Below are 25,929 nucleotides of genomic sequence, written 5' to 3'. Positions count from 1 at the left end.
TTTTTAATGTATCTATTTGATGACCTGACAAATCTAATATCTTTGTCAAGAATAACAAATTTTACAAAGATGTCGGAAAAATTGTTAAATATAATTGAAAGATAAATTATACATAATTCTTACAGACATGTGTCATAAAGAATTGATTGAAACATGGAGAGATATTTATCTAAATCATTTATCTTTATATATTTAAATATGTATAATTATATGTATAATATTCTTCGAAAAACACACAAAGAGAAACTGAAAGTATTTATTTGATTTTAATTTATTTTCACACATTAATCGATATTATAGGCAGACTATTTTTAATTCATAAAATTTTAATGTTTTAGGTCGAATATAGCATAATAGATTTTATGGATTCTACAGGAAGAATCAGAGATAGAGGATACTTTGTTATGTTTTTGTAAACACTCGCGCTAGATATTTCCGGGTCGAACGACCCTGACATTTATTCTTACGCAAGAATTATAACTATGTTACACAGTCATGCTAGTTTAGTAATTTTGCCGAAACGTACGTGATCAGATTTATATTTATTAATAGTAGTAGTTGCAAATGCTGAAAGCCCACTGAAAGATATGACCTTCCATGCTATTTGTTTAAAAAAAAAAAGATGTTTTAGTGATTCTTCCAAAGTGAGCATTTTCCAGAAAATTATTGCTACATTTTGCATATGGCGACACGATTTCCTTGAAATCGAGAATGCCAAAGATCCTTGAAATGAAGGAAAAAATGTAGGAGTAAACAATAAATATTAATATTATCCAAAGAATGAGACAATGCAAGATTCATTATTGGCCGAAATTAGTATGAAGGTTAGAGTATCGCTCTGTGCAGTATGATTTATTATACGTATCCATTATTACGCGTGATTAAGTGTGATGATTAAAAACTAAAAAATTATATTCTGTAATATAGAAAAAAAGTTGTATGTATTAAAAATATATTCGAGGGAGAGATCGAATTAAAACTTGATATAACAAAACATATTATTGATTAAATATCAAATTTTGATCTTAATTATATTTTTTGATTTGAAATAACATTTTTTTTAGATTTTTCATCGAATAATATTTATTTTCATAAAAATTTTAGTAACAATATTCATTAAAATTTCAAATGCTTTTTCTCGTAATAGAGGCTATGATCTCTAAAGTGGGCATAATAGCGCCATAGTATAATTAATTGATAATATAATTGGATAATATAATATATACAGTCACACATACCGTTTATTATTTTTGCGTGAGAAGCACAATTAACGATTAAGATGTAATTTTCAAGAGCGCGATGTAATAACATTCTCAGTAGATCCTCGACCGTATCGCGGCATAATTTCAATCAATGTAGAGGATATTTCCTAGGAAATCTTTCAACTATATTTATTACGATATGCACTGTTCGCCAATAAAGTAGTAACGATTTTTCGCGCCTACCGATGTGTATCGGTGTAACATTGCGTAGGTAGGAAAACAGTAAGATGGCGAGGATTGATAATCCTCTGTTTCCCGTGTGACGTCTTACGATAAACACGCAAAGGTGGGAAATCATCCATTGAGATTCTTATCCTGCTGGCTATCTTGATCTATTATTACCGGTAACATGCACGAATGCAAATTACAATCAATATTCAATAGAGCCAATAAATTAAGACAATGGAACAATTTTGCAATTAAAGTTAATAATCGCTGATAAAAATCTAACTATTTTTAGTAACAATTAAAAAAGTATTATATATTTAGGGATTTTTGTTTACTTTTAATATGTAATCATTACTTTTAGTAATTAATAATTATTAATTTCTTAATTGTTAGTAATAATAATTAATTTATATCGTATTTAGGTTTTCATTATTGTATGTTTCTTGATTTTATATACTCAAAAGCAGCTTATGGAGGTATGCAATTTCTATAAAGATTAATTAATACACTTAATCAGAACCGATTTTGAAAAGATCGTATTATCACAATTGATGAATGCTTTCTTAGTACGACGTATTAATTAATGAATGCCGAATGATTCTTTTTCCGGGAATGAGTAATCAAATCAATCAGTTTCTAAGATTACTGGTGGAAACAAAAGTAATTGATAATAATTTGCAGTTGCTCTGGTGGAAATAATTTTATATTTTACACACATACACATATTTCTACGAAAAATTAAAATTTTCAACAACAAATCATAATTTTGCGAAAATTGCAGAAGTTCACAGTAAATTGTTGTAAGTTATAGTGAGTTAAAATAAATTTACACATTTTTTTACGAGTTTCTATAACTTTTGTGAGCATTTTTATGCGATGCAATGAATTGTTAAAGATGTAGATTTTTATATCGTAAAAATGACCCAAATCGCGTAGTTTGATGTAAAAATTACGTAGATATAATCTAAAAACTTATAGTTGTATTATAAAAAATTTTAGTTTAATTTTTGCATAATTTTCGTGTGAAAAGTAAAATTATTCCCATTAAAATAGGGTGAGGAGAGCAAAAAAAGAGAGAGAGATAGACGAATTTCCTGGTCGTTTTTACGGGCGCGGACATCGAGACGAAAGTGCGCGTCTCTAATCAACGGATTTTCAGTGGGCGGTTTTGATAGATACTGCAAGAAGGTAAAAACATACATGTCGATGGGCGGCAGATGTGCATCACGATGCATTGCATCGTGCAATGCAAAGAAAGAGGGAATTTACAATGGCCGATGCAGCTGGAGAAGAGTAACAAGTGATTATGCTGAGTGAGCTGAATCTGTTGAATAAGCCTCCTCCTCCCTATGTATAATCGGGAAAGAGGCAGGACGGTTATTTCATCTGCAGAGACTTATAGCTCCTACCAAGATCGACGAACGTGAATCTTCGCATCACATTCCTATTAACACTCGATTCTATCGGCTATAATGGCGTCGCATTAATTCTTAATATCGCGAATGCATTTAAATTGATATTAATGCAAACGAAAAATAGCATGTTTGTCATATTTATGATATAAATAACTATATCCTTAAATAAATCTGCAAAAAACCGTTTTATTATTATTATTTGCTGTATAATATTATTTTTCTTTATATTTGTTATTAATATAAATAAAAATCTTTTTATAATTGTTTATAGTGTTTCTTATATTTTTAATTTATCTTTTTTTGAAAGTAATTTTAATGAATTAATTACTTTTACAACAAATCACATCAAACATTGACATTTGAATAATTTTCAGTTAGAGGGATAACAAAAATTTTTATTACATATTTAATAAAAAATTATATCCAAATTATGTTGTTTTTGATTTTATTTTAATTGTAAAAATCTTATTAAACTATTAAAATTACTTTCCAAAGAAAAAATTTAAAATGTAAGAATTTCAGATATTTTTTATTATATTAAAATAGTGACTAAACATATACTTTTTTTAAAAATTATAAATTTTTATATATTTTTGTATCTCTAATGAGAGGGCAAAATTTATTCAAATTCTAATAATTAATTAATAGAAAATTATCTAATCATAGAGAATTTACCCAATCAAAATTAATTACATAACTATATAGCTAATTAGAATGCGATTCAACTTTTAAAGTAGTGATTACTTCATATTTATCATCTAAAAAATAATGAATCATCAAAAATATAATAAAAAATCAACTTGCAATAATCAAAATACTAATGTCAAATATTTAGAAAAACATAAAATTTTGAAAAAAATGAAACTTTTTCACAAAGAATCGTATTTTATGAAAAAAAGGACAGTTTACTTTTTTTTACATTTACATCTTTATTTATCAATAATGATACTTTGTTGTGAGATCTTTATGAAACATATATAATAATTTGATACAATTAATCAGTTCAATAAAATAATTTTTAAATTAATTTTTTCATAATTTACAATTAAATATTTTAGTTTGATGTTATGTCTAAAAATATAATATAAAATATTATATTTTAATCTAAAAAGTTTGTTGCTTTTAAAACAACTTTATATAAAATAAATAAATAGTTCTCTTAAATGAATTACAGCTTTAAATCTATCAGTCTGTATTGCATTGCAAAATTACAAAGCGTATTTACATAAGCGCTATCGAGTATAATAACCGTGTTTTCTGTAAAAAAAAATCAAGAAGATTTATTTCATTAATATACGACTCGTTTCATAATGGCGAGATGGATAAAGTCGAAGTATTCTCGAAGGAAGATCCCAAGAAATCTAGGCGAAACCCCTCAGATGGAAAGGAGAAGGGTTACAATCTCTATAGTGGTAATTGGAGATCGTATCGAGGGCGGATTATATAGATGTACCTTTCTTTAGCGGTAGCGTGAATTTACGCCATTACCAAATCGCAGGCCATTACGTAATTATACTTTATTATATATAGAAAAAATTAGAGACAAATTGAGCAATAATATATTGAAGGAATGTTTTAGGGAAATAGAAAAAAATAGGAAAACTAAAAACAGATGAGAGGCAGGTCAAAATATGTATTGTAGAAATGGAATGTCTGAGGTAGAAATTAAAAGATTAAGAAAAGAAAGAAAAAATGGTTTGAGATAATATATAAATTATTCGGAAAAGATGTAGATATTTAAAAAAGAGATACAATAAAATAAAATTCAGAATTTCAAATATGATACAAGATATAAAAGTAGAAATAGAAAAAATTCTTAAAGAGATAAAATAAAAATAATTTCTTAAAAATTTTGTACAATTATATATTACACAAATATAAGTATTAAATCAAATTATTACGTAGAGATTAATTAGGCTGAAATGCATTGATATTTAAAACTTATATTTATATACATGACGTTATATTGTATGCATTGTATAGTTTTCGTATTTCTTTTAAAGACGACAGGCAAGAAATAAATAAATATTTATCAACTGTCTATTTATTTTATTATATATAATGCATTATATTGTAAATACTGAACGTCACGATAGTGATACATGCTGATGGCTTCATTTGACAATGAGTAGGAAAAAAAGATCGATTTTGTGTAACATATTGATTTTATATAAATATCATTAGCCCTCATGTAATTTTAAATTTCACATAATTATTTTGTGAAGAAGAAAGTTATTTAAAATAAATTTAAAATTGAAACATTTTCCTTATAATTAATTTATGATTTAAGAAATTATTAATCATTGTCTAACTTATGTAAAAAATAGATTGATGTATTTTGTGATAATTAATTTGTTTTAGATTTCTGTGACATTTATAATTTCAAAAATAAATCAAAATGTTTTTGTTGCGAAAAATTTAAGTAAGTTTCTTATAGCTTTTCATCTTGTAATCATGTTAAAATTGAAGGATGCTATTCGTAGACCCCGATTGATTATCTTTAATACGCTTCAGATGATGATTGAAACAGTAAATACGATGACTAGAATTATCGCGGTACACAAGCATAAGTTCTTGCAATTGTCTAGGGAAAAATGGCTCATAGTAGTATTTTAAAATGAATACGTCGAATGAACGAATGCAAGATAATCCGAGAGATTACCACTTCTTCTTGAGTGTTATGTCACATGGCATAACAACTAGCAGATTATGTCTTACTCTCCTTCAGTCCCGCCCGATTACGTGTTCGTATGTACACTCGTACCACTTATCATCAAATTCCATTGCATAATCCGTTGTAAAATTGTGCGTGAGATTAGGCAAAGATCGATTGTTTATTCGCTAAAATTATCTTAAATTAAGATCGGGACTTCTGTGGATTAGAAATATAAAAAAATCTTCTTTATTATAATTTTTAATATAATTCTTAGTATAATTTTTCTTCATATTTTTTGTTAATATAGTAAAAAAAATCTCTAAAGTTCTTATATTTTTAATTTATATTTTTATACTTTTTTCGAAAGTAATTTTATTAAATTAATAAAACTTCTATGACAAATCACATCAAACATGACATGATTCTAATAATTTTAAGTTACATAACAAAGATTTTTATTATTCATATAATTAAAAATTATCCGAATTATATTGTATTCGATATCATTTTAATTGCAAAAATCTCTTAATCTATTAAAATTATTTAAAAAATATATAATATTAAATAATAATAATAATATTAAATAATATTAAAATAATATTAAAATATATAATATTAAATAATATAATAATATTAAATAAAAATAAATTAAGAAATTTACATTCTTTTATTATGTTAAAATACTAATATAAAGTACATTTTTAAAACTTATAAACTGTGTTTTTGTATCTATAATAAGGATAATTCATTTAAATTCAATTTTGATTTAACTTTGTAGGATTTATATAATTAAAAATAATAATTACATAACTATATAACCCGATCTACATTTAATATGATGATTCATTCAAATTTATTATTTAATAAAAAATAATAATCAATTATTATTTAATCAAAAATAATAATTAATTATTATTTAATAAAAAATAATAATAAAAAATAATAAAAAAATCAACTTGCAATAATTAAATCATAAAGATGTTAGATATCTAAGAAGAACAAAATTTTGAAAAAAAAAAGAAAAAAAGATGTTCTTTTTTACAAAAAATCATATTTTATAAAGAAAACATTTTGCATTTTTTTATTTACATCTTTACATTTCTATTGTAGATCATTCTGTATTTTAAGAGATTTATATAATATTTGGAGTATTTAAACTCAAGTGAAATTTTAACGTAGACAAAGGAACTATTATGCATATCTAGGTTAAAGATTAAGTGAATTATGTTCAATGAAGAAGAGAATCGATAATGGTGTAACACGAATTTAAGATCTTCTAAGGCCGATGAAACACTGGCTGCAAGCAGATCTTCCCTGCAAGGAGATGTTTCAGTCTCACTAAAAAACGCATCTTTTTCAAGAATCAGAGATGTAGATCCGAGGACGGATTGCTTCTTCATGAATAACTCCGAAATGATATAACCAACAGGTTATTTTTCTTCGGCGTTTTACTGACCTCATTCGTGCTCGATTTCTGATTCATTTAAAAGATCATTATTATATAAGATTCTCATGGAAATAATAGATCAAATTAGATAAATTAGAAACCTATGAAATACTTTTTTCTGCAATTTTTCCTTTTTTATAATGTGTAATTTTTTGATGAATGAAAACTTAATATTTCTTCAGATTTGATTAAGTAATTTCTGCATATTTATGTCAAATTCATTTGAAGTTGAATAAAGAAACAATTTTTGTGCTTTAATTTTTCTTTAATTCTTGAAATTCAATTTCTAGAATCTCAATCATTTTGTGTCTATAAATATAAAGTATATTTTCAAATAAAAATTTATCGTAATTTTATTCAAATTTGTTTTTATATAAAGTTGCAAAATATAAAGATTTTACTTATTTATCACGAATAAAATATATATATATATATATATATATATATATATATATATATATATATATATATATATATTCGATTTTAGGAGGGAAAGCGGAGATTAATGACAACAATTGCTTTTCTTCTTCATTCAGTGGCATTGTCGCTCGTTCATTTGCGACTGCACGATAAAGGCAGCGTTTCTCGCGGGAAGAACAGATTTTAATGTCAAGGCACCGCCTTTTGTTGAGGCTCTCTCTTTCTTTGGTAACACCTTTCTGCACTCTTAGGCTTAGAGTTAAATGAGAAAGAGGTGCGAATAGTCAACGTGTCTCGAAATGTCCCGATTAGACCCCGCCCGGTGTCCTATTCAATAAATCAAATGTCAGACGCGTAGTTAGATTTTGCGAAAATTCAATAAGCGAAGTGACATTAAGTATCTCATTTCGATAAAGATCAAAAGTGCTAAGCAATTTAAGTAAAAATTAAACTGCGAAACTGGTTTAATAATAATTATCAATGGCTTAATAATGATTCCTATATCTTCAGAATTGTGAAATATATACAAATTTTTCAACACAATAATCCCATTGTTTAAAACAAACTGCAAATTTTAATCAAAAGAGAAAACAATAAATTTACCAGGCGTACTTTGATTGAAATTGATGATGCATACTTCGTTCCATAGAGGTACAAATTGTTTTATTGATGGGAGGTCGATGCCGTAATTCACAGAGTTTATTACGAGCGTAATCCTCTTCGTGTCATACTAAACAATGCAACAATTCTCGCTTGCAGAATGCTAAGCACAGTTAAAGAAACAAAAGAAAGGGTAGGTTCGCGTCAATGTACGATAGGATTTATCCTAGATATGCTTGAGCTTGCAAATAAAAATACCGTCATTGTTTCGTTGAAATTGCCCTAGAATGCAATACATGATAGCATTGCATCGCGAGAATTAATACAGTATGATTAATAATAAGTGATATTGTCTAAGTATGAATACATATTATTTAGAATATATGTCATATGAGAGAATTTACGTGGAAATGTTAATACCAAAAATTAGTTAACGTAATATCTAGAATTGTGCACAAGACTCGACACAAGATATTTAAAAAAATATACTATTAATATTGAAAATTTCGAGAACTTAAATCTTGTCTTCATCTTGAGTGAATCTTTATAGGACAAAAATCTTGTCTTGTATTGTCTTGTCGTGATTTTTATCTAATACTAAACGATTATTTAAAATGATATATTTAACGTAACTTTTATAATATAATTGAAGATAATTATTACTATTTACGTCATTTGTTTACTTCCCAAAAACATAAGATAATATCAAGACTAGGTTTGATATCATTCTTGCAATCCTAATAATATCTTAACTTTAATAAAAGCTAATCAAATCAATTTATTAAATATTAAAAATTAGAGTAAATTACGATTTATTTTTTAAGCGCGTTGTGATTCTATTAATTTTAATATTCGTTCGATTCTTATACTTCTATACATAAATATGTATATTCATATGAAGAAATATTCATATTATTACTATCGCAATTTTATCTGTGTAAGATTTGCACAATATATGGATGATTATAATATTTTCTTGAATTTCGCGGAAAATGCCAGTAAAGGGCGTCCATAATGCTGTGATCTCGCCTACGTTCCATGAGCATTCATGTCTCTGCCGATGTCCCGATTATGCGATTAGAGATGATAAAAAAGGTTCAACAATCCTTCGGGACTGATTTGTATATACTTGTTTCTATTACACCCACGCGCGCGTGCATTACAGGTCCAACAGAGATTAGTGACGAAACTGTAAATATCATCATTATCCGACGGGTTTCGGATATATGCATGTACGTGTGTCTGTGGGCGGGATTCCTTCTGTCGATCCGATGGTTTAAATACCACCTGTCAAACATGCAACACCGGTGCATCCTAGTTACCGTCTCTCGCTCGTTATAAGATGATTTCGCGTCCTTTGCTCAGTTTGATTTGTTCGCCGAGCATGTCCTTATTTTATCCTTCATTTCGTGTATCTAGGAGATTATTGGAATTACTCTTCAAGCGAGAGAGATATATTGACTCATTAAAGGATGAGAGAAATGATGCGAAGATTTATTATGCGAACTCTGATCCCGCGCCTTATTCAAGATGCATATAAATTAACTAATCAAATTTTGTTCCTTGATGTCTCATGAGAAGAAAATCGACAAAGATTCTTAAAAGAATTTCTTAAAAGAATTATTATATATTATATCGCTTTTTAATTAATTAGAGATGCAAAAAAGGATACACATAAATCTCTTTGCATAACAGTAATATCTTTGATTATCGACGGCATATTGCAGAAATCGCGCATGAAATATTTATAAGCAATTATTTTCTTATAATTATTTATTAGTTATACGTCCATATTCAGTTTCGAGATACCCACGCGTAACTTATCCGTGAGATCTTCCGAGAATGCAGAACAAATATGTAATTATATTGATACATTTGTTATTTAATTTTATAAGAGATTTGCTTTTTTCGAACTGACATCTGAAATGACCTAATTTTACCTAGTAAAGACATTTTGACTGTATAAACTTAACTTTTTATATTGAATTGACAATCTTTCTCAAGGGAAAAATTATTATACATATAATAATTAAATTTATTAAATTTATTATATTATTATTGTTTATATGTATATGTGATATTAAATTTTATTAATTTATAAGATCGCTCATATATACACTTTGTTTATTTTATTTTTATTGTTATTGAAACTTATTTATAAACATTTAATTATAGTAGGTTCTAGTTCAGTAACGATGCGCGCAAAAAATGTTAAGGATGCTTTGTATGTACAATCCCAGCAAAAAGTAGCTGAAAATCAATATTAACGAATATATCCACTTTTGGTGTATTTTGAGTATGAGAAATTGGAATATTACAATTTGATCTTAGCTATAGGGCAGAGATGTATTTTTTAATATTTATTGCGTTTTTACTGAAATATTCCGAATTTTGTTAATCGAAATGATTAACTTTTGGCAGAGAATTTCGCCTTGTGTCAGATATATGGCTAATTTCATTGAATTATATTTAATATCTTTTTAACCAGTTAGTACTTGTATAATATTATTTGACCAAATATTTCCTCTGTATCTAAACTACACGTTTGCAAATTTTAAACAAATTCTGAATATTATTTCCATGTGTTTTTGTCATTTGAATCGACGTGGTTATACGTTTCCCATAAGAACACATGTTAATTCGGTGCAAATTAAAATCCTTATAACTTGTGAACGCTTTAGTGAATCGATTTAAAAATTGTACTAAAGATTCTAAACATATCTAAGGACATTCTGTACAATTTTCATTAAATTCTCAATATTTTGAAAATAGGTACAAAACATCCTTAATTTATTTTTACGAGAAAAAGAAAGAATTTATATCATCTTTCGCTTTCAATATAGTAATCTTATAGTGTAATGAGAGTGTAATGAGGGGAAGTTTTAGAATAATTTGGAGAAGTCGCGCAGGTGGATTGGTCTGCAAACTGTTTCACGAGATCCGGATCGATCTTGAAGGATTACGGTATTTCGCCCGAGGTATGTTGCAAGGATGACGATGGGCGCCGCAGCAAATCGCCGTTGCATCGATTCGATGCGGTGAAAGGAATACGCCCTGCGATGATCCATGGTGAATCCGGCATCGGCGAACTAAACCCTGTGATGAGGCCAAGATGTTACGAGACGAGCGAGATAATGACAGTTTTCCCGGCGACAAGCATATATCATTCTTAAGTTCGATTTCATCGAGCGGATTTGTAGCAGGGCTGTTACTGTCAATTTCTAAGATTTGAAATAATTCGAGGCTCTCTCTTCAAATCTTTGAAATTTAAAGTGTCTTCGAAATTTGAAGATAATATTGAAGCTTCGAAAAATATATTCGTGCAAATGACAAAATTCAGAAAATATTATATTGTACATACAAAGAATTAATTAATATATATGCTCAAGAAATATGTAATTACTTCTAAATTACACTTTTGAAATATTAATAATTTAATATAGGAGAATTTTAAATAAAATCTTCTTATTGAATAAATATGAAGTGAGTTTTCGGAGGAAAGTATTTCCTGTTCTGAAATTATAAAAGAGTGTGCGCTGATATTTTCTATTATCTAACTTGAAAGGTTAGATTTTTTTTTAATGTTGCGTGCAATTCATATTTATGTATCTTATTTAGAAAATATATTTATCGTATAATATGGACTTTAATTAATAAATAATATTAAGTTATATTAAGATTAAATTATATAATATTAGGATTAGTTTTCGGGTTTTTGAGCCGCACTAATTCTTTATTTGATTTCAATCTTTCGTGAACATTTCGGTTCACTTCATAAATGATCAATCTGATATAATATCAGATCAGTCTCGAAATTCGAGACTAGATAAGACTAGTCTTGGTATCTCGTGTAACCCTAATTTAAATCGTATATACGCACTTATACTTTATATGTATCTTTTGCCCTATAATTAGACTATAACCGGAGCATACGTGGAGGATAAAAAATTTCTCATTAATGTTTATTATCATGTATGTATGTACAAGGAAGTATAATCTCTCAAATGTAAAAATTGTAGAAATTGGCATATGTATTTCTTGCGCGATAATTATATGCACGGTGCGTACATCACGTGAGAATGGTACAAATAGTTTCTGCGAGAGCAAAAAAAAACGTTAATACGCAAGAACGCTAATATGCAAATTTAATTCATAACAGAATAGCATGCGTACAAACTCTCGACCTCCAAATGATAAACGATATATAAATATACGCGCGAGATGCATAAGAACTGCGCGAGAAAAAACGTAAAGGCTAAGCGTGAGACATAAGTAGCAGTTAACAGGCGACATATTACATATATATACGCGTTACGTATATACGTGCTTAATATACGTAAGAAGGCCCGTGCCAGGGCTGAGTAATATTGCGGACACATTATATAGTTGACATAAATAAGACAATATGTATTCGAAAAATATATAGTACTCTTTATTCTCTATTCTAAATACGACTTATAGAATTATTATTTTGAACTATGTTAAAAAAAAAAAAGAATATTGTCTTTTATATTCAAAAAAATATTTTCGGAGTGCCTTGTGTTATTTTCCATTTCTTTCTTACTTAAATCATGTTTTTCAGCATACTTTGTAATTTTAAATTTTGTATTTCAAGTATACGTTGTTCTTGTATAGTCAGGGTTGGGAAGTAACGCGTTACTTGTAACGATAACGAATTTAACAGTTACTTTTACCGTTACTTTTCATATTTTGAAAATACTTATGACATCGTATTTCTGTCATATTCAATTTTTAGTCATCGACCGACATTCATGTAAAATTCGATAATATTTCGGATGAAATTTATTGCTCTGAGAGGTGTCTGTGAAGCTGACACGACAATCTACGAATTTCAAAAAAATACTAAGAGTTCTGATAGCACTTTTCATAGTTCTACAGTTCCTGATAAAAATTAAAGAGTTCCGCATTCCTTATATTGAAAAGTCGAAATCGAAAAAATGTCGTGCTAACTTTGCGAATCTAGCACGACACTCTTCCCTCTAAAGAACCAAAACGCGTTGAATATTATTATTTTTAGCAAGAGTTCCCAATAATTCTGCTATAGTTCAGCCTATATATGCAATTTCAGACCGATATTTCAATAATTAATAATTTTTTATGAATTTTTAATGTCCTCGACCAGCACGACACTTAGTAAAAATGTGTCGTGCTGATGATTTTTCGTAGTTTTAACGGCAGTTCTGGACAGTTCTATAAAAGTTCTATTCTTTAGAAACATTTTTCAAGCAGAGATTTTTTAAATAATTATTTATAAAATAGTAAACGGTCGGAATGGTCTAAATGTCATGCTGGTCTAAATGTCATACTGGTCAAGAACATTAAAATTCGTATAATGTCATGCCAGCTTCACAGCAACTTCTGGAGCGATTAATGACATCATTGGTCAATCACAGTTATTTCAGTCGTCTGAGGAATGGATGTGATTGGCCAGCTTTTAAATTTGACGTAATATCGGACGAGAGCACAAAAAGAATGCAAATTTAGCTGTATTTATAAATTTAATGAAAATTAAAATTTTTTTATTTACACGTAAAGTTACATGTTAAGTGCTTTAAAATCTATATCTCTTTAAATTTTTTACGGTTTTGTAAATTTAAAATAAAGAATTTTGCTTTTATATTAATATTTTAATAAAAAATATTACCAAAGTAAATTTTTTATTTAATTCTATCTTGAACGTTAAAAGTAACGGGAAAAAAAACGAATCGTTATTTTTGAAGTAACGGTAACGAGTTACTTTTAAAAAGTAACTTTCCCATCCCTGTGTATAGTATATATTTTATATCTACTTTGTGATCCATATCTACATTGAAAGCGTAATGCGTGCATTTGTATGTAGCTAACGAGTTTGTATGCGTAACATGCTGCTTATGGAAGATCGCGATACGTGGGCACAGAAATGCTCACGCGGATGCACAGGAGACACGTCAAACGCGAGTGTAAGCGAGGGAACCATCGGTTACCACCTACCTATCGTCTAATCGCAGAAAGCCCCGACCACCATCCACCATCCTATGCTTAGTTAGCGGATTACGCTAATAAAGTCCAAGATTTGTTCTCCCCTTCAACCTCCGGAAAACAGCCGATGGCGGGGCAAAAGGGGGCACAACCGGAGCGTCTCGATGACTATAAAGCCTCTCCGTGACCCACCTAAGCTCGCATCTTTAACTGCAGTTAACACGAGAGTCTTGTACGGGACTTTTCGGTAGATCTAAGTGCACTACTCGCACGTATAGTGTGATATTCGCTGGCATTCAAGTGTGCACACTGGTTCGCCGATAACGGTTGAAGAGACGCCTGGCCTGGCTTCCGGAATAATCCAAAAATCACTATGAAGATCCTTGTGAGTGTAATCTTTCAATTTTTCTTACGCATTTTATAGGTCCAGAGAAAAATGTTTTGCTGATGTAGATAGATTTTTAGACTTTTTAGATTTTTAGATTTTTAGATTTTTAGTGTAGATAGATTTTTAGATTTTTGATGTAGATAGATTTTTAGACTTTTTAGATTTTTAGATTTTTAACAATAAAAATTTATCGCTATTTTTTGTATCTGCTAGGACGTTGTTTATAATATGTAGAATTTATAACAGTAAATTCTAGTAATGGCAAATTTAGATTTTATTGTCAAATATTAATCATTGCATTGAATAAATATGAATTTCGATACTGCAGATAGAATAATCCTTGTGAGAGATGATTTTTCTAATGTAGCATAGTTAAACTATTAACAAGTTAAACTATGATTAACTTTATGATAGATAAGAAAGTCTTCTTCTAAATTTTATTATTTTGTTTATTAAATTTTATTAATAGTTATAAATTCTGTCTCTGTCATTTAGATTGTTTAAATACAAAACATTTGCAATATCTCAATATTTGTTAATCATTTATTTATCTCAGTTAATTTTTCGTATCTAGAAAATTCTTATTAAAGTAATTGCAAGACTACTTTTTGAACTTGCGATTAATATATAATAACTTTAATTGATCACTACATCCGTAATCACATTATTTTAATTAAACTTAATATTGGCTTTTTATAATTAAGATTATAATCATAAATTTAATAAAATTTTAGTGTAAACAATATGAAAAGAATTAAAATATTTTATTGTAACAAAATTTCATCAAATTAGTTAATGTTCATCCGGAAAATTTTCTTTCGATTTTATTTTATTTTCTGATATTTTTTTAGAAAAATTTTATTTTGAAAGATTTTATCCAGCCAATATAAAGGAATTATAAAAAAATTGAGATAAGTGTCTTTCTGTACTCGATTGGAAATATCGTATCAAACATTACAAGAGAATAATAAATGAATAGATTTTACGATATTTTTTGCTCAATTTTTATAACAGAAAGTGTAATATGACGGATGTATGTGATCGGCAATTTATCTTGATCTAATCTTTTATGCTGTCTTATTAAACAGAATGTATATAGATTCTGCGATTGAAACTCTAATCAAACATGATGAAATCATGGCAATTGAATGTAGAGAAATTTTACGATTGTCCGATTTTTTACGCTGACGACTTGATTATTGCTGAAAGTTCGGTTACGCAATCCTACATGTGAACTTATTAAAATTCGCAATTTTATTCGCGATGCGGCATCGGAGAGAATATTTTACCGAACATATATATTGGTTGGAATGAAGACAACGATTTTATCGGCGTTAATTTCGTCATTTCCGTTCGACGCATACAGATAGTAATTGCAATATTCTCGGAAAAATATAACGATGGTTACAATTACGATGCGAACTCGCATATTCCGTTCCGTATCGCGTAAATACTATCTCTGCTCGATATAATCGCATCTCGTGCGACTGATTTATAATGAAATGCGCCGAGACGATGACATTTTTGCATTGAGGCATCGTTACATAGATTGATTTCTGTGCTCCTTGTGTTTATTATAATCATTTCCTTCTCGTTAGCTCGCACGTGAAAAATATTACGCCTTGTGTCGCAAATCACTTAACTCTCCTCAGTTTTCAACACACAATGGAGGAAGCCTCTGACGAGCGTGAGACGAGAATTATGACGGGATACGTATAATTATTCATAATCGCGTCGGCTTGAATGCAGTGAATCGAAATTCTTCTGCGTTCCAAACTGCCTACCCATTTCATTCTACCCACTTATTTAGTCTCAGCCCTTTTGCATGAGTAATACATAAGATTATATAATATTTCGCGCGATTCACGCTGGATCTGTCAATATCGTCGTGCTAATCTATAATATCAGATAACAGTTGGATATTTTTTTGCAAATACGAAATAACGCTTGCTTCGCAATTGCAATAATAATATGTAATTTATTCTAAAGCTGCTATAATTTATAGAATTTTTCAAATAGGAAAGTAGAAGATATTACTTATCCTTTTAATAATTTTTATTTAAATGTTTTATCTTTTTCCCTTTCTTTTTTTTCGTCCTCTAAAAAATTTTGTGCAATACACATCAATTTTCATATTAACAATTATTTTGCAGATATTGCTACTCGGTTTGACGATGATGGCGAGCGCACAACTCAATAGGTTTACGACTCCACAGCCGGCGCAATATTATAATCCCCAATATTACGGTCGGCCTTACTACGCTATACTGCGACAATCGCAAGACTCCTCTCCGGATGGATCATATTCTTACAGGTGAGATCGTCCTTCCGTCTTTCATCCTAAAGCATTCGTACATTTCGTCGAAAGAACGATCTCGACACGCTCGAAGAATCTCGGTTGCCCTCGAGGAATACATGAAAAGCGCTCGCGCCATTCGGTCGATGTAATCGCGAAGCTAACACGCTCAGTGTGACTGCCAGTTTTTTTCATTATCTTTATCGAGCAGTGATTATGTGATTAACAGGCAGGAAGGAAATGCATGCACCGGTAATGTACAAAATGATTACGTGTCTAAACATTGTTTGTTTCTTAATATAGATGTAAGTTATTTCAGATTTCTCGTACTTCCTTTCATAGACGATAACTAAAGAAAGGGCATAAAAACAAAAATATATTTTTATTTTCAAAAGAAATTTATATTAGTCAAAATTTTTATTTTCTCTTGAAGTATGTATATTTAATAGAAACATTTAATCCATTAATTATTAATGGAGTTTAAAAAAAAAATTAATCTTTGTCAAGATGGAATTTTTTCTTGTGTGATTTTTGTTAGGTTAGATATAGCAAGAATTTATAATTATAATTTAAAATTTAGTTTTTTAATAGAAAATGTTACATTCATGTTACCAGTTCATAAAATATAATTCCTAAAAATATATATGATTATATTGTGATTATATTTAGACATGTGCAAATATAAAGAATCTTATTTTCAAAAATATATGTTAAATTAAACATTGTGTTAATAATTATGTGCAATTGATCGATATAATCAATATGATATGTATGTATGATTGTCTGAAAAGAAGTGGGATGTATAAGATTGGTTATCAGGATATGAGTCCATATAAGCATTGTTCAGTTGCTATTTCTCGATCTGAAAATGACGCCAACATTTTCTTACCATCCAAAACAGGATATTGAACGTTGCAATTATATTAAATGTTTGTGTAACTTTCGTTAGCCGGACTCGCGATTATTTTTATTATCCACTTACACAAGCAATTTTCGAATCTTTCGATGTGTACATAGTGAAGATAGATGCTCAATTAAAGAGAAAGAAAATTTAAATCAACTTGAAGGCTAATAAGTTTTATATGGTTAATCCGAAGTATTAGTCCGAGTACAATAAATTTTATTAGCGTAATTATGTAAAAATCAAGATGGAGTCATATGTCAATTGTAATAAACATATGCACTGCGCATTTATGAACATTTCTCGTATAATGTATAATATTGACATAATCTCATAAAAATATTTTCAGTTCAGTGTAATTTGTTATTTAACTTTCTTAAAAATTTAGAGATTATATTATAATATAATTATATCTCGAATATTTCATCATATTTTATCATTATTAAATAATTAGTTTTTAAAACGTTGATATAAAACGCAAATACATAATGTAATAATATAGAAAATAACTGATTTATATATTAGAACTAATATGTCAAAAATTAGATCAATATAGGGATGTTGAATATTTATATTTTTATTTATTTAAAAGTATAATGAAAGTGAGTTGCGCATAAAACGATTAGTCATTTTTAATGATGATTGTTACAGACAACACATTCAGAGATTCATGATATTCTGCACGAAATGTATCATAAACATTAATAATTATTACGTTAGTTTTGCGCGACTACTTTAAATATTATATTCCATTATTAGATAAATATTGGCGTGTGCCATCAATTGGCATTTGACACCAATTATGCAAAATTATACACGAAAGTCGACCATCGCAAAGAGGCATAAATCGAAATATTTTTATTCTATTCTCACTTTCTAAGATGGATCGCATGATTCGCCATAATTAGTTAATAACACGACAAGATTATAAGTCGGTGATTATCGAATTATCTGCTAGCTGATGCGAGCATCTCAAATCTTCTTACAGCATGATATTTAAATCACGCTAGATCTCCACATGACGAATCTTGCACGCAATTAACGACTGCAACAATCGACTATAGAATTAGAAACCTGCGATTATCGTTACGACACTCATTTTGCATATTATACTTTCTCGGTGCTCTAATATTTTGTTCAATTTAGCAAGTAGTTTCCCGATGAGCAAATGATGTTCATACTTGATAATAATAATCTAATGTCTCTTTCTTTTTAACTTCGAAACTCTATATGATTCTCAAGGATATACATGCAAGATAACACAGGTCTACAAAAAATGGGGTCATGATTGTTGTTGGGCAGCTGGGGGTCATTTCCGAAGTAATTTTCTGCGTAGAATCCGAATCCGAGGTCAGAATTGGCCCATCACGTTAGGATTTTGAGATATTTGAGGTTATATACTCGAAAAATGGCTTTTTGGGCTACTTTTGAGGTTATGTACAGGACGCACAAAATTTTTTAGCTCTTTTCTTCTAATTGCATCATTTAGTACTACTCTTTCCCTTCAAAATGAGCTGTCGAATGGTCATCTACGATTTTTCCTTGCAAAGTTACGGCCATTTTAAGATGACATGATGAATTCCAAATCCTGCACCGTTATAGCCCAACAACCTCATGAGCATTCACATTAAACCTGTAAACTTTGAACTATAAACCCGAAAACCTGAACTGAAAACTGTATATATGGGTTTTTGGGGTCGCTGATGCTCATGAGGTTGTTGGGCTATAACGGCGCAGGGTTTGGAATTCATCATGTCATCTTAAAATGGCCGTAACTTTGCAAGGAAAAATCGTAGATGACCATTCGACAGCTCATTTTGAAGGGAAAGAGTAGTACTGAATGATGCAATTAGAAGAAAAGAGCTAAAAAATTTTGTGCGTCCTGTACATAACCTCAAAGTAGTCCAAAAAGCCATTTTTCGAGTATATAACCTCAAATATCTCAAAATCCTGACGTGATGGGCCAATTCTGACCTCGGATTCGGATTCTACGCAGAAAATTACTTCGGAAATGACCCCCAGCTGCCCAACAACAATCATGACCCCATTTTTTGTAGACCTGTGTAATCTATTGTCTCTTTCTTTTTAACTTCGAAACTCTATATGATTCTCAAGCATATACATGCAAGATAATCGATCGGGCGTATCGAGATCGTCGTCTGGATTAAGTCACCTGATGTATTCTTCGGATGGTATTTAAGGTGCCAATTACTTTAATAATCGAAATCGCAAAAGAACCGTGAACCCTCTTCGCACAGGACGACCGAAGGAAGGATGCATAACTGGCTTTGATGTTAATCGTACACGCGCCACTCGACTGCGCAGCTCGCAATAATGCATTGCGCAATTGAACAATTACAATCGACCTACCTACCTACCTCTGTCGGCCTGTCTGCCTACGCGTTCACCTTCCTTACCCATCCTCAGTGCCCTAGAGTTCGCACCTAACTCGAGCCCCTCCCGTGACACCTGTCTCTGGGACAGGTCTTTGAGACTCGGCCAGGCTCCACCTAACACCTCGTGGCGTATAGTACTTTTCTCACTGGCTTTTAGTAGCAACTCAGTGGGAAAAAGCAGATACGAATGAAATAAATTAAAACCTATGTCAAGGCAGTTATCATTCTATAATCTGATGATTAATTTCACTAAATATTTTATACTTATAATTCATATTTTATTTTTTATTTAAATTAAATTAATTTATTTTTTTATTCGATGAAACTTCTATTCAAGAGAATCTTTTTATTTATAATTAATTAATTAAATTATTTAATTTATTTATTTTAATTTATATTGTAATTTATATTAATTTATATTTAATTTATTTATTTCTTCTATTTGATTAAATTTGCATTTCATTTAATTGAATGTGTTCTTTCCCAGTTTTTTCAAAAAAAATATCTAAATGATGTGCATCGTTGCAGCTACGATACGGAAAACGGAATCTCCGTAGCGGAGACGGGGCAGCCGAAGAATATTGGACCTAATCAGATTGAGGCGGTCAGAGGTCAATACAGTTACACGGCACCGGACGGCACGCCGATTTTGGTCACTTACACGGCTGATGAGAAAGGCTTCTTGGCGAGTGGCGCCCATTTGCCAACACCTCCACCGATACCGGTGGCGATACAACGCGCCCTTGCGTATAATGCGGCTCATCCTGAAGAAGAAGAGCCCTACAGGAGATATTAGAGCTCGCTAGGACTGCCCAACTCGCTTCGATATATCAAATACGTGGAACTATAAGTTGCTGTTTTGCGATTTCCGCTTTTCAATGACACATTCCGTTTTATCTGTTTTTTAATCAGTTATTAGGTTCTTTCGAAGCAGATGGTTTGACGGGATATTAATTATAGAAATAACCACCACAGCAAAAAAGCGGCTAAATTTTGTGTTCTCGTGCGTCACCGAAAATATTTCGGAAGATCGAGGATCGTATTCGTCGATTATGTACGATTGTTGTTCCGTGATTATTATGATGACGAATTTGATTGAGAAGTATTAATGTCAATATTATGCGAGAAAGACAAAGCACAATTAGGCAACATAATGTAAGATCGATGAGTACGAGTGACAAGAGTACAAGAAAATGAAAGATATGAAATATTATTTTTAACTTTTAATAATAATTTTAAAAATGTTGTTAATAAATGTGAGATAAAAATGTTTTATGATTCTAAAATATTTTATTTTACTAAAGACGTCTAATTAAAATGCAATTTGTTTCGCTAAAATAATATTTCATATATTTACATTTTAAATATAGCCGCGATTAAAATGTAACAAGGAAAAATAGATGAAGATGTTATGTTGAAGATGTTATAATTTTTATGGATACAATTAGTAAGCGATAATTATTATTAGTAAAGCGTAAATTAAAGTAAAATTTACATTTTGGATAAAATGATCATATATTACATGTGCTATACAGCATCCTTTGTTTAATGAAGTTTAATATTTCATAAAACGAGATATGATAATATTTTAATTAAAAATTATAAAGTTGATTTATCTTTATTCAAGAGAAATCAATATTAGAGAGTTTATGTCGAATGGTATAATATTTACCAATTGAATTATTTCTGTTAAATGATTTTTTTGCTTGAAAAACTGAGTTACAATAAATTCTTAAATATACATATAATTTTATACTCAAATTAAACTATGCATAATTTTGTATATGTAATTAAATAGCAGCAATGTTGCTCGTACTCATCGTTGATTGCTCGTTTTAAAACGTGCTTTAACTCTAAACAGTATAAATTAAATAATATTCAGCTTTTATATGAAAATATAAATTTGACAGAAAACTTGTATGTTAGAATTATAAATTTCATACTTGTATATTTTTAAAGAGAGAGTTAAATTTTTTTTTATCAAAAAACTTGTGCAAATTTTTTAAGAAAAGAGACAGACTCAAAAAGATATAGATAATTTTTTATATATAATAAATTTCAAAAAAGAACATCTATCAGAATTCTATATATTATACTGTTTAAAGTTAGCTAATAAATTAATAATATACCGCGGTAATTAATAAATTAATAGTATTTTTTGGTGACTTGTTAAATATGAAGTGTAGTGCTTCGCTTCATTGATTTTAATACGAAAACTTTACATTTACTGATGCGATCGAGGTCCTGCGATCAACGATTCTTTAGCATTTTATTTTTCTATTTTTTCCACTCAGCGAAAAATTATAGAGGCGAGGAAAGGAATAGAAAATTTTCGTGATACTGATGTCTAAACGACAACATGTTGCATCACAATTGTACTGTATTGTATCATATGTATGCTATCTTATTAAATCGTTTAATAGCTCATGCGTATCCACGTATTCTGGGTATCATAATCACGTGCCTATTATTATAATGCGTCATCAAGATACATATTAAGGATCTGTTCTCCTTTTGTGCCTTTAATAAGATTTTTAACAAACTGAATATGATCATCGTAAATAATAAATTATTTTAATACGCAAAATAGATATGAATCTTCTATTATATATAATACATATAAAATTATATAATAATAACTAAAATATTTCACTCGTCATTCGTTATTCACGTACAAATATTAAAATATGGATTCCCAAAACGATTTTGCGATATTGGGAAAAATTACCAGAACTGCTCGGTGATTTTTCGAGATTACATGAAATTCGCAGACTTGTCTAGCGGTTTACATTGATTTGTTTACATAAGGATGCTTTACAATCCGACCGCGTTACATCGTAAATCGATTGCTTAATATGTTACGTCAGAATTTGGAAGATGAGGAGGGATGGAAAAGGATGCCCGACAAAAACAGTACGTGAAATCCACGTTATTACTACGTAGATTAATATCGTTGAATCCACGTGGATATTCGAGTGGATAATCCGCTCAAAAACGGTACTAGAATCTACGTGGAATCTATGTGAAAATTTCATGAACTTTCGAGACATATTACTTTTTTAATTTTTGATAAGTGAATATCTTGGACATTTATAAAAGTATATAAATACACTCGGCCATAAGAATAATTTTATTTTTATTTATATTTTATTTTTAATATACGCAATAAATAGGCTATCTCCCATTTATCCATTTAATTTCAAATAATCTGTTCCATATTCTGAATCCCAACAAGCGATCCAGATTATTAAACAAATTATTTTAAATTAAATCAGTTTATTAAATTAAACTGACTAAAGGACCGTCTACAATGAAAATAATATCGGTGGAGTGGACGGTGGAGTAAGGCGTAAGACTAGGAGTAATGCGAAATGGAAAAGAACCATTCGCTTACGACTTACTCCACCGTCCACTCCACCAATATTACTTCCATCGTAGACGGTCCTTAAAAGAAAAAATAAACTTCGGACCGTGTTAGTATCAGTTCTTTATATACACTTTATGACGAAAAGTTGAATACGAGTTAGCTAATTTGATGCAGCGCCGCATAGCGGCAAAGCGAGGAAGCATATTCTATATACATATGTACTATTACATATTTAGAAACATACAGATATAATTTTTTTTTTAGCAAACTTTTTTCTTTCTGAAAGATTTCAGAAATATTGCAAATACAATATTATATAAAATATAAATATTATAATATTATAATATAAATATTATAAATATTATAAAAAGCATGATGCAGGTTTATTTCTGAAATATTTTAGATACAAAATTACAATTGAAAAATTTTAATAAAATATCTTTTATCATTATAATATTACCGAGTCGTTGAATGATTAATCATAATTTCAATAGAAATATCCACATGAAATCTACATTGATATTTCGAGAATAAACCTCGATGTAATAATGAAAAAAGAAAGTTGTATCCACGTAGATAATTCGTGGATAAATCTGCATCCACGTAAGCCACGTAAAATACGTGGATTCGATGAGGATGTGACGTAACTGTTTTTGTCAGGTGGTTCCTGTTTTAAATTTAATTTCGACGAGAGCTTGTCTTTCTCAATTCTTTCCTATGTCAGTAAAAACTGAGAAAGATTCTTTTGAAAAACCATGCAACAAATCTACCTTCCCGTCTTGGCGATAATCGTTGGACCGAGTTGTTTTAAGCATGATACTGCCGGTCAATCACACGTGAGAACCTCAACAGCTCATTATAGACCCAGTGTGAAACGTATACGTGAAATTAGTGGCAATTAGATGCATAAATTTGAAATCGCTTTCACGAGAATAATGTGTGTTATTATGACATAATCGCATACATCTGCCAAAAATTGATTAAATATATTAAACTTTTTGACTAAAAGTATATATTTCATATTAAAATATCGTGATCTTGCAATTATAAATTATTATAAATTTCATCAATTCAATTTGATTAAATAATTAAAAATACTTATTTGTTTATTGTTGAATTATGCGACAATAAACAAAATATCCTAGCAAAAGTCTCCAAGAAAATCTATAAGATTCCACTATTCAGAGTATCATATTTTATTGTCAAACATACTTTATTGTATTTATGTGTATTTATTTATTAATGATAAATTTAAGCGATCATCGCTAATCATATCTGTCTTCACGATAGAAAACTCTGGCTCTAACAATTCGTTAATTAAAATTGTTTTCCGCCTTGTTCGCGCCAATAAATAGCCGTTTAACACAATTACATACATACATTACAGCGACAAGATTGTAATCGCGCGAAATTTTAGGAGGACCGACCGACCATGGAAATGCCATCTGGATTAATGTTAATGGTAATCGTAATATCATGTTAAAGGTGAGTCAGTGAAAGCTAATCATCGGTCTTCTGCCTATTGCATAACGTGCGAACGAGCGAGCGATGGAAACAGCAGAGTATCGAATTTAGTGACTCTAGTATGACTTGATAGAGTCTCGAGATATGAGACAGATAGGTCATAAAGTTATGAGATTCAGAAGCGTGGATCCTCTTTAACAGTCTTGAGACGCTCCTTAAATTTTATTTCACACACGGTACGTGCGATAATAGTTGATAATTAGTTTTCGCGATTGCACGACCGGGCATGTCCTGCATTTACGATACAAACGACCATCGTGACGTAAATTGCATCTGCAAATCAAACAGAGCAGTTAATCGAAAGGTCAATAGTTCCATTTTCTGATATTAATTGAGGCTAATTACGACACCGATTGGAACCATATTGCGGTATTTCTGGCGCTCACTGGATATGAATGAGCTATGAATTTGACAATCCCATTGTGATTTACGAAGCTAATATCGAATTACGTAAAATATCGCGCGTATAAATTTGCGCATCGCGCAAGTGATGCAAACTTAAAGGTCGTTTGAACCATTTAATGTCTGGATTCTTTCGTGCGACGCGAAAGTGAAGTATTGTTGAAAATTATAATCGACAGTTGATAGTCAGTTATTACCAACTGACAGTTATTAATGGCGATAGTTACTTATCGCGGCTAAATAGTTGGGTTCGCGTTTCGTGCGAATTCACGACTAAAGTGCATCGCTAATACGCGTGAAATTTTGTATCTATCAATTATTTTTCAAATAATACATAACAAAAATTAAATAATTATTATTACATAACTTTAAAAGTGTTTTTAAATAAGTATTAAATAAGTATTTTTAAAAATAAATATTTTTAAATAATTTATATTAAATAATTTTAAAATATTATTTCTAAAATATATGATCGTTAAATGGAATTCATAATTACAATTACAAATAATGATGATTTAACAATTACAAATACGAATTAAAGGTTACGCACGTGCGTACAAACTATCACACATGCTCCTCTCTAAATATCGAGGTCGAAAGATCGTCGCTTTCCATGTTGCAATTCTTAGACATCCTGCATAAGTTTTAGAACGATATATATATTTAGATACATAGATAAATTTCGATTATAGCACATGTTATATAATT

General features: G+C 29.6%; 1 protein-coding gene across 1 annotated transcript; it reads left to right on the top strand.

Annotated features, from left to right (window-relative positions):
- Window positions 1–14,129: 14,129 nt before the first annotated feature.
- LOC145966607 (endocuticle structural glycoprotein SgAbd-1) lies at window positions 14,130–22,361 on the top strand. The gene is made up of 3 exons (XM_083090805.1): window positions 14,130–14,332; window positions 16,489–16,649; window positions 20,457–22,361. Exons 1-3 carry the CDS (start codon window positions 14,321–14,323, stop codon window positions 20,722–20,724), a joined length of 441 nt encoding a protein of 146 aa, XP_082946931.1. The 5' UTR covers window positions 14,130–14,320; the 3' UTR covers window positions 20,725–22,361.
- The last annotated feature ends 3,568 nt before the right edge of the window (window positions 22,362–25,929 follow it).

Source organism: Camponotus vicinus, unplaced genomic scaffold (genome assembly GCF_025532165.1).
Source record: "Camponotus vicinus isolate PSW18456_S1 unplaced genomic scaffold, iyCamVici1.0 SCAF_2, whole genome shotgun sequence".
Taxonomy (NCBI): domain Eukaryota; kingdom Metazoa; phylum Arthropoda; class Insecta; order Hymenoptera; family Formicidae; genus Camponotus; species Camponotus vicinus.
Note: the sequence above shows the minus strand (reverse complement) of the source record. Positions and strands in the feature narration are given on the sequence as shown.